We start from the raw sequence: 15,637 nt of genomic DNA on the forward strand, positions 1-15,637 counted from the left end.
GTAGCGATTCCACTCCCCTGGAAAGCTTTTAGCTTGCCCGTTTCCATTGAGATTACCGGATAAAGCAGTGCTGGTTCTAGTCTCATTTCTATTTCTATGACTCGCACAGCCCTAGAATTAATCCTATTAAAAACGGTTAAAAGATAAAACACGCTATTCTAATGTAGCAGACGACGTGCACTGGTCATGGTCCAGTTTATTTATTCTAGGCCAGGGGGTCACAGGTCACCTGTCCACTTTCAAAAAAATCCTTATTTCCCACCCTGGCGCGAGCTCTCTTAGCATTTTAGTCTGTACCAAGTGCTTGACCTTTCCGCCGGCCGTAGTCTTTAGACACCATCTGTTGGTGACTTTTAGTATAATTTTTAAGCAGGAGACAACGGCTCTCGCGACGATAGCACGAGCTTTCTTACCGATAGATATCGCCATATAAGGATAGCCTGCAGAAATTACGCGTTTCTGCTAGCTGTCACCTCCATATTCACTCCCTTGGAAATATTTTATCTAGACCTTTATATACATTTCCTATATCTACAAATTAATCCATTGTTTGATTATTTGATTGAAATGTGGAAAATTTTGGCAGAGTGCTAACAGTACTATGGCTATATTTATAGAAAACTGGCAGTACGGTAGTAAGTTATGAGTTTGACTACCGGGGCCATAGAAATCTCATAGGTAACTAGAATGCTGCCGTGTAACTGGCAAATGGGCCAAACGCCGTGGCAGACGATAGCCAGATCGAAGCCAATCAGAGCTCAAAGAGTGGTTCTGCCAAGAATTTAATGTCACCAGAGAGAATGACGTCACCTATCTCCCGCTATAGTAGCGGATCCAAGGAGGATTATTATCCTCCTTGGCGGAACCACTCTTACGGCCTCTCATTGGCTGAAGGTTCAGGCGAACTGGCGTCAAGCTCGGCCGTAGGCGGCAGCATTCTAGTTACCTATGAGATTTCTATGACCGGGGCCCCAAACCTGTGGTTCCTGCTTTTTTTTGTTTTGACAAATTGACAGTAACTAAAGCAGAGTTATTTATACATTTTATTGTTGAAGATAGTTAAATGATTCAATATAGTTATAGTCTTTTTTAGATTTTAATATGTTGCCCTCCTCTGGTTATTTTAAAAATATACCCTGTCCATTTTATGGATCTAGTTTCTGTGAAAGGCCACACTGCCATTTTAAACATGAAAAGAAAGGTAGTTTTTATTTTTCATTATGTAATCTTTGAGAATGCATTTCTGGTTATACTTTAATTATTCTTGCTAATTATCAGAGACTCCAATACCACCAACCGCGCTTCCAATCTATCATCAGGTGTACAGCGATTTGAGAGGATCACCCTTTGAAAATAAGTCAGATTTACTTCAATACTACAGCGATGCAATAAAAAAGCTTCAAGAAGATCTCCAAACTGGTAGTGGACGTGTGGCAGGCTTTGGTGAAAAGCACTCAACAACCATACCATTGTTTCCAACTTATGTGCCAACTCCTGTAAATAAAATACCTACATACAGTCACTCGAGTAGGGATTTATCAAAGCCCAGTTCGTCGTTGAATCTTAATGGCATAAGCTCTAAAATTGAAAACCCTGCCTTACCAACAAATGAGGTTCTTGCTTACAAACCAACACCCATATCTGAACTTAAAAGATTAAAAGGCATTACTGAAAATGAGTATGTGCCAAGTTCTGTGACATACAAAACTTCCCAACGTAAGAAAAGAAGAAATCACGAAGAATATGACCCAACTAAAGTTGTTCCTAGCAATAAAAAACTGAAACCAAATGAAGATCGTCATTCTAGTGATCTTGAAATTGATGGTACTTTTGATGACAGTACTATGTTCACTGATGAAGATAGCCAAAGTAATGTTATTGTAACGAGTAAGGCACCACCTTTCTCTTCAGACACTGCTAATACTTCACTATCAGAAGAGAAACCTAAATCACCAGATAGAGGAAGTAAATATGACATAGTTAATAAAATATTATTGGAATGTAAAAGAACTGGAGAGATAGGCATGACAAATAAAACTGACGAAATACTCAAGAAAGTAGAAATCAATAAAAATAAAATTGATTCTTCCAAAACAGAAAGTGTACACATGGGTAAGCCTAAAGGGTTTTATATAGAAACAGACTCTCCCCAATATTGTGATATGAATAAAATATTGGAAAGCGAGGACTTAAGCGTTGAAAACTCAAACTGTCTGGAAAAGCTAACTAGTGAATTAACTTATTCAGTTAGTGAGACTAAAGATGATCAATCAAACAGCATGTTAGAAATAATATCAAATAAAGAAGTAAAAACAGTGGAATCTAAAATAGCAGATAAGTCTAATTTCAAATTAGAAAAAATTAATTCCAAACCTGATAAATCCAGTTCTAAGTCTGTTAAAGACAGTTCTAAATCTCTCAAGAATACCTCTAAATCTGATAAAGACAAGACTGACTCTGCCAAGGATAAATTGAAAACTGACACAGATAAATTGAAAACTGACAAGGATAAATTGAAAACTGACAAGGATAAATTTAAATCTGACAAGGATAAATCTAAATCTGACAAGGATAAATCTAAATCTGACAAGGATAAATCTAAATCTGACAAAGATAAATCTAAATCTAACAAGGATAAATCTAAATCTGACAAGGATGAACCAAAATCTAAAAATCATAAATCTAAATCTTTTAAGGAAAAATTAAAATCTGAGAATGATAAATCACCGTCAGACAAAGGTAATTGCAAATCTGACAAGGACTCTTCGAAATCTGGGTCCAAAATTAATAAATCTGATTCAAAAGTGAACAAGTTGAGATCAAAATCTGACAGTTCAAAACCCATATCTAAACATAAGAGTCATAATTCCCAATCCAAGGTTAATGCAGAGGATAATAATTCAAAAGCAGATGAGCTTGCAAGTAGTTCTCATAAATGTGATGCTAAAACTAAAGGAAAGTCTGACAAACCGGAAAAAGATAAGAATAACTGGAAATCAGACAAAAAGAAAGAGGAAAATGATGGTAAAAAATCTGGTAAAACTAAATCAAGAGAAAAATCTCACAAGTCAAAGGATAATGAACAATGTACATCAAGTCTTGACAATCTGGAAAAGTCTGACTGTACATCATCTCTTAAGAAACTTCGACAAGATTCAAATGAGAAAAGTAGTAAATCAGTTGAAAAGAAATCTTCCAAATCTCCTCTCAAGAACAATAAAGTAATAATATCAAAACACTCATCTAGTAAGAGTAAAAAAGAAAACAGTGATCAAGACATTAAATCAAAAAGTGACAAAACTGTACCGGATTCGGTTTCGGGTCTCAATTCACTAGGATCTCCAACGAATCAAGAAACTTGTAGTGATGCTCTTATCAAATCAAGCGAGAGTGTTTCTACTAATTTGTTGAGAAACATTGTAGAGAAATTAGAACTAGAGAAACTATTGGAAGAGTATGGATCTGAATTAGATGATCATGACACAGAGGCTGAATGTTGGCAGATATTCAATGAAGAACAACAAGCTACAAAAGTTGAAAATTCCCATAAAAAACGTCATGTAAGTAAACAAAACGGTATAAAGGCTCCTTCCAGAGTTAAAGTACTGAATGAAATATTTTGTTTACATTCTGAAATTGCCTGAAATCTGGACAAAAATTATCCGTAAAATTTTAAAATCAGCTTAAAAAAACTGGAAATAATTACAAAATTTATACATAAAAATCCTAACTTTAAACCCTTCTATAAAAATTTTGCAGAGTTTAATAAGGGCATTGATAATACTTAATATTTTATTATTATCTGCTTTGCTTTTAAAACTAATGCCCAGAAAATTTTAACCATTTTGAAAGTACATATTTAGTATGGTTGTACATGTGCTTCTCAAATTTAAACAAGGTCATTAACTTTTTAGGTGCTTATAATTATCATTATTATGGATTATTTTTTGCTGGCATTTGATGACAAATTACCCTTAGAGCAAACAAGTTAGATTCAGTGTACATTGAGATTTTTGCAATATGATAAGGGTATTCCATTCTATCATTTCTCTTTTACAAAGATAAAATATGAAGAGTAATTTAAAGGTTTCTGTTTCTTCAGTTGGAAGAACAAAATAACTAGAAATCGGATTAAAAATTTGTAGTAGAGAAATTCTTGAGGTAAATTTAAATAATAAAATCAATGGTGTCTTTAAAACGTTTTAATTAAGGAATCCTGTTAATATGTTGTGCCAAGAAATGTCTTTTTTTTGTGCTTTCATCCATTTGTGCCACAGTTTTATTATTTAAAGCTGGTTATTGGAATATTTTTTTTTGTTAAAGTAGGAACAGTTTTAGAAAATTAACTGTTAGTTGAAAGGTTATTTACTTTATATGTGGCTGGGCTGTAGCAAACCTTTTGCCTTTCAGTAGGGAAATGACCCCTTAGTTTCTACACAATTTCAACTGAGATAACAACACCTGAGTGTTGTTTCAGTAAGCTCCCCAAAAAAAATATCTGAAATTTCAAATTGTGTGTTTGTTCAATTATCCTGGTATAAGTTATAACAGAAAAATTAAGCTTATCACAAAATACACTTCTATCGAATTTGCCTTGATAATCTTATTTTATTTTAATGTGTTTATCTATCGGTTTATTTGCGAATTAATTCATCTGATTATTTGATTGTATTGACATTTTATTTCAGTTTGTGAATGATGTCAAAGTATCAAATGAAACATTTGGAAAGAAAAGACTCGCTCATCAGCCAAGTTTTGTTAGGGTAATTTTTAGTTCTGTACCGTATTTTCATTCTGTGTTGTGCAAACTAAAATTTTGTTCTTTTTTATTAGAATTCACAAAAATGTTTGAAAAATATTGTGTCTCCCGCTGAAGCACTTCATGTAAGATACCAAAAATTCGAGGAAATGTATAAAAAGAACCATGCTGAACCTGAAAAAGTATATAGTTTTTTACCTGTTGGAATATTTATCCCTGGTTTCTCTGCGAAAAAGGATAGTTATGTCCAGTAGTAACGAGGGGTCGGACACTTGGCATTATTTTGTACGGGATTTCGTAGAGATTTTGGCAATTTTATCATTACTTTTTGAAGTGATTTTGGGATTTCAATGTTAATTTACCATAGAGAGAGTTAAAAGATTTAGACTGTGTACGGGATTTTGGTAAATGTCTGACCCCTTGAGTAGTAATGCTCGATTGGGGCCCAGAATTTTTATTTTAACGGGCCACACCCACTAGCAAGCTACTAAAAGATTTTTCCCAAAAGCTCTTTCTGTAAATAAAGAGATTTGTCAGTAGGAACTGACCAGTCTCTTTCTGTCAACTAACTGAGAAGTTTCCTGTTTCAAACCAATAGTGTCTTTTCATTCTTAATTATTATGTACTTATAAAACACGTAATATTAGTTAGAGAAAGATATGACATTAAAATATAAAATTAAGTACTCTGCATGTAATTAGTGTAAATGCATTGCAAAATCATTTTAAATTTATACGCTATCATATTTAAAGACCTAGTTTCACTAAAATTCATCCCCCAGTATTAAAAAAGGGTTTTAACATCTTTTTAAAAGGAAAGTGAATTCAATGAATTTGATTGAATGTTTTCTAGCCTTTATCACCACCATCATTTGTTAGCCCCACCAATTCAGCTAGTAAGAAAAGAATTGCTCACGTCTCAAATCCTGCTTTGATTGCTGCTGCTTCTCGTCGTATATCAGGCAAAAATTTCAATGCACCATCATCAGACTCAAAGGTAACTGGTAATTGCCAGATTGATGGAACAATAGCAACCACAAATCCTAAAGGAACTAAACGAATTGCTCATATACCATCAGAGGTCAGTTTATATTTTTTGGAAATTATGAAATTTTTTCTTTTTTTGGTGTTCAAGTCAGTAGCACCCCAAATATGTGAAAGGAAACTGTAAATACCTGCCATATATAAGTACAATCTTATTTCTCGCATAAGGAAGCAACATCACAATTACAGGATAAAGATCTTTAGTCAAATATATACCATTCTTTGAATAGATTTCTAAGTTATAACTTTTAGATGTTAAGCGATTTAAAAATATCAAAATATTATAGGCACAAATATTTTACTAGAAACCAAATTTTTGAAAAAAATTTAAATAATGTATTCATATAATAATATAATTTTCAGAGTGTTCTGTCACGACCAATACTTCCTGTTCAACCAGGAAATAAAGTTCCTCATAATACAAGGCAGCGATATCTTAATTGTTTTATTGATGAATGTCTTAAATTCTCGAAAACTGCTGAAGAGGCATATAAAAAGGTATGTCCAAGTTACAGTTTTTTTTTTAATTAATAAGTTAATAATCTGCATGTTGTGTTAAATAAATATAAATAAGCAAATTCACAAATAATATGGATACTGTATTGCCATTTTGACATCTCGGATATTTACTTAGTGTCTCAAACAATGCTAGAATTACTAAGTGGTTTTGAATTTAATAATCCTAGTTTTGCTGCTTATGACCATTTCTTCAAACTTTCAGGCTTTGGAGGAAGAGAATATCATATTTACACGTTGCTCGAACAAAAATGTTTACCTCAGTTTAGCTGTAAATGTAGTTAGGAAATTAAGAAATGGAGGCAGTGAAATTGCAACCAATAAGCAACTGGTACTTGCACAGAAACAAACTGTTTCACACGAATATATTTTGGCTGGAGCTAAAGCCACGAAAACTACTTATAGCATAGAACGAAAACCAAAGACAGAATCTATTCTCACAGGTATGTCCCAACCACATTTGCATGCTAGTTTTTAGCCCCACAGAAATTAATATCTCATAAGAGTCACTGACTGTGTGGGGTGTTACTCAGTTTCATTTGGCAAACTTGTTTAGTTTTTTACAATTTAAAAAAAAACACTGACAAGAGAAAATTTGCTTAATTTTGTTTGGCTATTAAAGGTGTACAAATACCCGAAAACAATTGTTCCCTTTATAACTTGCCGATATTTGATCTTAAAATGTGGTATCATTCTCTACCTCTTTTTAATAGTAGCTCAACTTCGTAACCAAATATAGGTACTTCCCCTTCCCTCACAAATAGTTATTTTTCTTACATCATTTAAAATTTCTGTTCAAATAGCAATAGCTATCAATCACTTTTGGCCTAATAAAAAAATTCAACAGCTCCATATAGGGCCGTTCAAAGGGAGGACTAGGTGGAAAGGGGCTCACATGCATGTGTAATCTGGGCCCACTGACCTGACCCTTGACAGAAATCCACCTTAGAAATTTGGTACATACAAGACTTAAAAGAATAGCACCCTGGTATAACACTATTACATGGGGGTAATTGCTTTGCTAAGCGAAGTTTAATAGACGATTACATCTTAATATTATGTCTTGAGCTACTGAAATAAGTGATGTAACATTTTAAATGTCATGGTTTCCTCATGGAAGAATGACATATATAACACTTTTAAGAGGTTTGAAATTATATTGTACCATTCTATACTCTTCAATTTTGAAAGACCACTTTAATTAATTATCACCAATTAGTTTTAAAATGTTTGTGTAGCTATCGGCTCATCTTACACTGGTGATTGTTTTCAGTTCATTACCCACCCATGCGCTCTTTCAATTAGCAAACAGGTTAAACATTTCTGGTATCCCTTAGGATTCCAATAATGCACCATTGATGTAAAATTTCAATAATCTTATCTCTTGTTCAGAAACTTGGTGGAAATTTTTGATAGATTTTAGATTGCATTTTTAAAAATGATGGTAAAAGTACAAGGGGGAGAGGGAGGAAGATTTTACCTTGTTAAACAATGTCCAAAAATATATAAGAAACTGAAGAGAAAAATTATTTTGAAATTGGTTCTAGTTTAAGCAAAAATTTCAGTGTCTAGTGGGCAGTTTTATTTTCGGTTAACAAAGAACACTTCAAACAATCTCTTGAGCAAAAAAATCATCATGGTAATTTACTTTGGAAAATCGTTGTTTTGATTCAGTTTTAGCCAAAGTTGCGCATTATTACTGCGAAATGTAATTGCCAATCTAAATTACAAACTACAACAACCAATCTAAACTAGACTAAAAATATTCGATAATCATATGTAAAGTAGTCACATCAAATACCAAATCGAAAATTTTATATATTTAATAGTTTGGTTGAATCTTGTTGAATGATAAAAACAGGGCCAGTTAACTAATCAAATAGCAAATATTATTTCAAATTAAAAAAAATATTGTTATGTGTATAATAATAAATTAAAAGTATTTTAATTGTGTTTTCAGGCCCCATTTTATTCAAACTTATTACTGAATACCTATTAACACAGGAACAGTTGGAAGAAAATGGATATCCATTGGTAAATCCTGACTCTACTGGTCACGCCCTTTTTAAAAAGTTGGATTTGAAAAAAAGAGGCAATCTGCATAATCGTTAGTACATTTTTAGAATCATTTTGTATCTTTCCAAAGTAAACTAACAACTTTTGCATTTTATTGAAAGCATTGGAAAAAACTTGCTGTCGATGCCAAAAGTGGTATAAGGTAAATCAAAATGGACTTTATGTAACAGAGTCAAGTTGCTCGTATCATTGGGGAAGACTATACAAAAGAAAAGGTACTTGATTTTTTTATATTAGAGCAATTTAATTAACAAAATCGTTTTTTAGAGTAACGCTAAAACAACCTGTATGTAATTTCTTAACTTGGTCATTGTGAAATGGGCTTTTTGGAATTTTAAATTTTCTACATGAGTAGAAATTGTAAAAATGATAAAAAGTACATTTTTAGATAGTATTTCTGTACAAAATAAAATATTTTAGTGTTTAGGAGTTCAAATGTAGATCTTTACAAAGTTACCCAGGGTTTTTGTGTATGTATTTTTTTAGTTGCTGGTAGTTGGCAGAGCAGGTACTCATGCTGTGACGGTGACCATGAGTCAATTGCCTGTTCCGAAGCTGATGTAAGCAGTAATTTGTAAATACACTTGTGCACGATACCTTGACATAAAATACGAATGTTCATTTTAAGGGTCATGTACACGAGGAATTCGATCCTGATAAAATAACTGGCTTTGTTAAAACATTTCCAAAACCAGCTCCTGAAGATGGTAACTATGGTGTATATGCCCTGGATTGTGAAATGGTAATTAAATTAAGCGGTAACCAACTTTTTTTTAATATGTATTTAAAAAAATTAATGGTAGTACCGTCTCTGCAGTAATTTAAATTTGGGATCCCACAGTTCATAATTTAAGCGTATCTTTTCTTTTTAAATTTGAAAGAGTTACACAACTCAAGGAAGTGAATTAACAAGGGTAACTGTTATTGGTGAAGATTTAAAACCTGTATATGAAACATTTGTGAAACCAGAAAATAAAGTTTTAGATTATAATACAAGGTAAAAAAATCAATAAAAATTAAACTCTTTCAAAAAGAGTGAATTTCTTCTCTGAACTCATAAACCTATTTTGTATAAAATTAGATTTAGTGGAATCACTGAAGAAGATTTAAAAAATATCGACACAACTTTAAGAGATGTACAAGCAGTATTATTGAGTATGTTTAGTGAGAAAACAATTCTAATAGGTCACAGTCTTGAAAGTGATCTAAGAGCATTAAGAGTGAGTTTTGTTAATTTCATAAATATAACAAGTTTGATCTTACTTAAATTTGGGAAAAATTAATAAATTATATGAACTTTTTGTTTCAGTTGATACACTATACGGTTGTTGACACTGCTATAGTCTTTCCTCATAAAAATGGTCCTCCATTTAAAAGAGCTCTTCGCACATTAGTTGCTGAATATCTTAAGAAAATAATTCAAAATAGTGGTCAGTTATATCTTAGTTATATAAGTATTATTTTTGTTTATTGGTAAACATTGTATTTTTAGTGGAGGGCCATGATTCTCAAGAAGATGCCGCTTCTTGTATGGAGCTAATGCTGTGGAAAGTAAAACAAGATATGTTTAAAAGACGCTCTTAAAAAAAGCTGCATCAAAAATACATATTTTTCTACATCCTTGAGCCCTTTTGTGTAATATAAATAATTTTTTGTACAGTTTCATTGTAATAAATTATTTCTCAACATTAATAAATTTTATAGTATTTAATGCAATAACTTAAATTTTTTGTTGAAATGTTTTATTTAAATTGTGTGATATTGCTTTTGTTACTTAATATAAAATGTCTGTTCTAAATTTTACAATAAATATAAAAGTCTTATTTAAATATCAATTTGCCTTATAAAAGAAGGCTCTAAAAATTAAAAATTCCAAGTTTTCAAACATCAAGATAGTTTCTATACTTCTAAATTTTCTTTGGATAGAGCATACTGTTACTTTATTTCAAAATGAGAAAGATTATATTATGAATAAAAATTTTTGAAGCAAGTACTCTACACATTCTGCTTAAAAAGACATTTTTTTTATCCATGGCAAAGGTTGGTATCAATCTGTTTTATTCATTTTTACTCCAGAAATATAGCTGTATCGCAAATCTAAATAATATTCGATATTCCTGCAAAATTTAGTTATATCTGCAAAATACAAATCCTTTTTGTATAGGTTACATTAAACCATTTTTCTACTACAAGCTGACCTTTTACCTGACCAAGAATACATTGGTGTAAAACTCCCTGATATTTTGAAAATATTAGTGCTGATTGGGAAAATTGTACAATTACAACATTAAAAACCTAGTAACTGAAATTGTAGAATTAAAAAATGTCAACGTTTATCTGAGGAGTATTGGACCCAAACATGTAGTGACACGTGTAAAAACGTAATTTTGATTTTCATGAAAGGGTCTAAAATGCTGGAAAGTAATCTTACTAATCCAAACGATAATGTAGTTTATAGTCTATCACAACGAGGCACTATTTCAAGCGAAGTACTGTATGGCGTTATCAGACAGGTTAAGCACTGCCTACTAAATGCATTATTTAGTAGGACTGCCTACTAAATGCATTATTTAGTAGGCAGTGGGTTAAGCCAGCGCTTAAAAACGTGTAGGGGAAACTTTTAGGAGGGTAGACGACTGACGTTGCTTTATTTTGCGCCATCTACACTCCTACAAGTTATGCCTACACGTTTTCGAGGGTTGTCTTAACTGGCCTATTAATATACGGATTTGTAATATCTTGTTTTGAGTGTTTTTATAGTTTTACTAAAAATGTTGCTGACTATTGTATGTTGATTACGGACTTTAGTATAGTTGTATCAATGTCGATAATGGCGTGATATAATCAAGAAATAACAGATGGAAAACAAAACGGTCAAAGCGATAAAAAAAACCATTCGCATAATTTAACGCCATGGATTAAGAATTAGAGATTTTCCTCAAAGAATTACTAAATCTCTAATTTATTTATATTTAATTTGGAAACGTAAAAACTCGGAAGTGTGTTATATCATTATGTTTGAAATACAAATTACGCCGTATAATTTTTTTTTAAAACAAGATTTAAGTCATTTTAAACCATAGATGATTTTAATACTTTTCGAAGGACGTCATGGGGTACCAATAAAAATCGGCCCAGATACCCAGGATTTGTACCGACCAATCACGATGCAATAAGAGCCAACCTAGTTTTTATAAAACTTGATTGTGAAATGCCACATTTCTTATTTGCGAATTAGTTGCTAAGCTAGTACGTCGTTCTCAGTGTAATACAGTCGCTCTTTCGTCATCACTAGCTGCTTTGTTCTTTTAAATTTAAACATGTCAGAAGCTCATTTAGATGAATATGATCACTATAACTTTGATCATGATAAGTATTTAAATACTGGACACAGTGGAAAGCAAAGAACGAAGAAAGAAGCTAGCGATCATACTAATCACTTTGATCCAAGTGGTCACGCGAGAAAACTTGTCAACAAAATGCAAAACACGGAGAAGAATAAAATCAAACCTCCAGTTAAACCGAAGGAATGATAACTCGACTCAATAGTTTGTATTTTGTTTATTCAAAATGTTTTAATTTGATAGTTTTGGTGTAATTTTAACTTTTTCTATTGTTTTTTGGACAGCTGCTGATTGCCTTTCATTGTAATGACCTTGGAAGTTTCTTGTCGAAACCTGTTACGTTTATTGGATGTGGTTAAATGACGTTTATTGACAGTGTGATATAAGTTCATGAGTTTTTCAAAAAAACGAAACTTTTATCTTCAGAAGTTTTTTTTGTGATTACCTCAAATTTGAGGAAAACTGTTCCAACTCTGTTATAGAGTATTTTGATGCCATTGTTCAATAAATATTTACAAAATACTTATTTAAAGTATATTTAAGCCAAAATAAAGCAGGTAGGGGCACGTTTTTCTCAATGGCCGCATTTTTGCCTTGGGTGAGATTGAAATTACAGTATAGGTAGATTTATCGTTTCTGTTAAAATGATAGGTCTAATGGCGCACCCAGGGAAAGGGGGTGGGCATAAAGTACTTTTTGAAATCTTCTTTCGCAAGGACTTCGTATTCGTACGAGCAACCCCCCCCCCCCCCTATGAGCACTGGCTGCGTTAAAAACACATTTTTTCGATACTGAAGATAACGTACTCCACTCTGGTTTAATAAACTCCATCAATCGGCCAACATACTTGGTGAAAACTATTCGACAGTCCAGAACCGTTCGGGACTGTCCGAGCAGTACTTACTCAAAAGCAGGTACTGGGCCTGGCAAGAACCCAATTCCAAATAACTGAAAATTCGTCTGCATATTGCTCTGCGTAGAATCTAATCTCAGGCTCTCAGCTAACACTTGTCGCTATGGAAGTTATCCGATGTTATTTACATTGTATTTTCTTAGGCCGCGGTAAATATAATTTACTAGTTTTTTATTCAGTATCCTTAAACTAAATCGATTATATTTCCTTTTGTTTTTCACGGCTAAGGGGGAGTCTCAGGCGTATTCTCAGTTAACAATAATTAATTCTTGACTGACTGCGTATAATAAGCATTGTGAAATTAACAAGTATTATTATAGAAATCAGATGGGTTAAGCCTGTGGTACAAAATGTGTACCGAACTTGTAGGAGATAAGATAGTTTTAACGCGTAGTCTACGCTCCTACAAGTTTTCTACAGCTGGCTAAACTAGTCTATGTATATCTACTGCAACAAGCATTGTGATATTAATAAATGCCAAAAATTCAGTATTATTTTCAAAACTAGACAGGTATATCCTCCACAAGGTTTGGAATTTTTAGTTATTGCCTTCAGAAATCCCAACGAAGGTTTGGGAACAATTAGAACATCCCCCTTGATGTTTTCAACAACTGGATAAACCTGTGTCTTGTAAATAAGGCAAAGAAGTAAGTAAAATGTAAAAAAGTGAATAATAAAAACAAATAAAATTGGTTTGCCTCCAAATGGATTTTCATTCTACTTTATCGCTATATTTAAGAGTCTAAAAGTACAGGCCAACCGTAAAACAAATTAACACATTAATGGTTGATGGATCAATGGTAAATATCCTTTATTTTCTATAAAAATTGACAATTTATGTTTATACTAGTTTTATTGCTTTTCCTTTGCTCAAGGTTTGTTTTAAAATATGCCCTGAATTAGATAAAAGAGTTCACAAAAATGCCCTAGAAATTAGGTAAATCTAATATCTGTTCAAACCGTCCCTTTAAGCCTTCTTTATCTTCTGGCTATCGAATTATACTTGCAGACACATTATAAAAAAATGTATTGAGTCTTTTTAAGATGTCTCTAACACTGTTTTATGTTATGTTGAATCGGTCTGAAGTTTCATGGAATGATACACTCCAATGTCTAACAAACCAGATGAATACTAATAGACGTTTATCTGGTGACAATACCTGTCTTCCACTCCCTATAATTATGTTACAATTTTATTTAAACCATTACAATATTAAGTAATGAAACATCCCTGGAAAATGTTCAGATGCTCTGAGCTACCAAATTTCCTGACTAGCTCGTCGTAAATGATAGGCCTAACTCTAAATATACTCTTAAATTCAATATCATGATAACGATTAACAATTAAACTATCCTAATTCATTATACTCATTCGGAAATTTCGTGCCGTACTTAAAACATTTCCTATTACTTCTATTTCATCATCAGATGAGGATTCTGAGCAGACTGAGCTTGATAATAATAATAATAAAAGGCTTTATTTGGAACATCTTTTAAGAATGATCTTATTTACAAAAGAGTCCATTTGTTTAAAATTGTACAGAGCAAAAATAAAATAAAGTTATTTAAATTAAATTGAGCTTAGGTTCATATTTTAACAGTCACGTCGTTTTCTTTTAATAATATTCTTAAATTACTTTTAAAGTCATTAACAGTTGCATAAGATTTTAGAGTAGTATTTAAGTCATTCCATGCCTTAATACCCCTATCTCTAGTAATTTTATTAGTATATTTTATACAGCTATTTCCAGCAAAGAAGTTTAATTCTACACCTCTAGTTATAATATCACTGGTATGATCCGGGAACCACTGTTGAATATACATAGGGAATAAATTATTTTTAATCTTGAACATAAATATAAGTAGATTTTGAATATTAAGTTTTTGAAAAGAGTCTATGTTTGCAATTTTTTTGATTCAGTTAAGGAAGAGAATTTTGTCTTTTTTGCGATCAGTTTAATGGCACGATTGATTACACCTTCTAGTTTCCCTATTTCATTCTTATTTGTATTAGCGTAGAATATTATAATTTATTATTCCATATTCCACTATTGATTTTATTAATGAAGTATAGATAATACGCAACGTGTCACTTGTAAGGTGACATTGAAGAGGTCTAAGCAGCCATATTCTTGAGTTTATTTTGTTTACTGTATATTGAACATGTTTATTCCATGTGAGATCTTCATCAAAATATAGTCCTAGGTATTTCATAGTTTCCGTTCTCTCAATAGTATTAGCACATAGCGTTTGAAGACCAGCCGCTTCTTTTTTTTTCTCTCTATTCGGTGAGAAGAGCATAAATTTAGTTTTGTTCTTGTTTAGACACAATCCTTTATTTTTTAGTTTTTCTCCTAAGCTATACATGTCTGCTTCCGCCATGGTTATTAATTAATTTAAGTTTTGTTTCGCTGTTATAACTGCATTATCATCTGCGTATTCGTTACCACTCGAGTATTTAAGCGCTTGATGGAGATCTGCTGTATATATGTTATAAAGAGTGGGCCCTAAGACGCTGCCCTGCGGTATTCCATGTTTGACGTATTCGAGTGTAGATATGTGACCATTAAATGAAACGCATTGTTGTCTTTGCTCTAGATATGAATTCAACCAGAGTAGAGCTTTATCATCAATACCCATGTCACTTAAAGATAGTGTTAATATATTATGTTGTACGGTATCAAAGGCCTTAGAGAGGTCCATGAATGTTATGATTACATCATTTCCCTTATCGAGGTTATATAATATCGTTTCATAGACATTAAAAATACACGTAATTGTTGAGTGACGTGTTCGAAATCCAGACTGTCTTTGGTATAGCTTTCTAGTTTCTTCTAGGTAGTGACTTAGGTTCTTATTTACAATTTTTTCACAGGTAATTGATAAATGAGATAGGACCGTTATCAGGCGGTAATTGTCCGGGTTTGTTTGGTCACCCTTTTTAAAAATTGGTATTATTTTTCCGATTTTCCACCTGTTGGGGAAA

The 15,637-nt window shown here is 32.3% G+C and overlaps 2 protein-coding genes across 3 annotated transcripts; both read left to right on the top strand.

The window, feature by feature from the left end:
* Window positions 1-1,000: 1,000 nt before the first annotated feature.
* LOC149947736 (uncharacterized) lies at window positions 1,001-10,103 on the top strand. 2 transcript variants are annotated; one of them, XM_090171708.1, is made up of 15 exons: window positions 1,001-1,201; window positions 1,279-3,560; window positions 4,689-4,763; window positions 4,834-4,941; window positions 5,612-5,839; window positions 6,166-6,300; window positions 6,524-6,761; window positions 8,279-8,425; window positions 8,502-8,609; window positions 8,881-8,954; window positions 9,023-9,136; window positions 9,276-9,391; window positions 9,476-9,614; window positions 9,704-9,824; window positions 9,887-10,103. In XM_090171708.1, the coding sequence occupies exons 1-15, from the start codon at window positions 1,102-1,104 to the stop codon at window positions 9,976-9,978; spliced, it is 4,077 nt and encodes a 1,358-aa protein (XP_090027834.1). In that variant the 5' UTR covers window positions 1,001-1,101; the 3' UTR covers window positions 9,979-10,103. The 2 variants fall into 2 exon arrangements, with proteins under 2 accessions (XP_090027834.1, XP_090027833.1); XM_090171707.1 differs by having other exon boundaries at window positions 1,002-1,201; window positions 8,496-8,609; window positions 9,887-10,102.
* Window positions 10,104-11,606: 1,503 nt separating this feature from the next.
* LOC149947737 (nuclear protein 1) lies at window positions 11,607-12,264 on the top strand. Its single transcript, XM_090171628.1, has 2 exons — window positions 11,607-11,942; window positions 12,023-12,264. The coding sequence occupies exon 1, from the start codon at window positions 11,715-11,717 to the stop codon at window positions 11,925-11,927; it is 213 nt and encodes a 70-aa protein (XP_090027754.1). The 5' UTR covers window positions 11,607-11,714; the 3' UTR covers window positions 11,928-11,942; window positions 12,023-12,264.
* The last annotated feature ends 3,373 nt before the right edge of the window (window positions 12,265-15,637 follow it).

This window comes from Leiobunum rupestre, chromosome 4 (assembly GCF_980474605.1).
Source record: "Leiobunum rupestre chromosome 4, qqLeiRupe1.1.hap1, whole genome shotgun sequence".
NCBI lineage: Eukaryota > Metazoa > Arthropoda > Arachnida > Opiliones > Sclerosomatidae > Leiobunum > Leiobunum rupestre.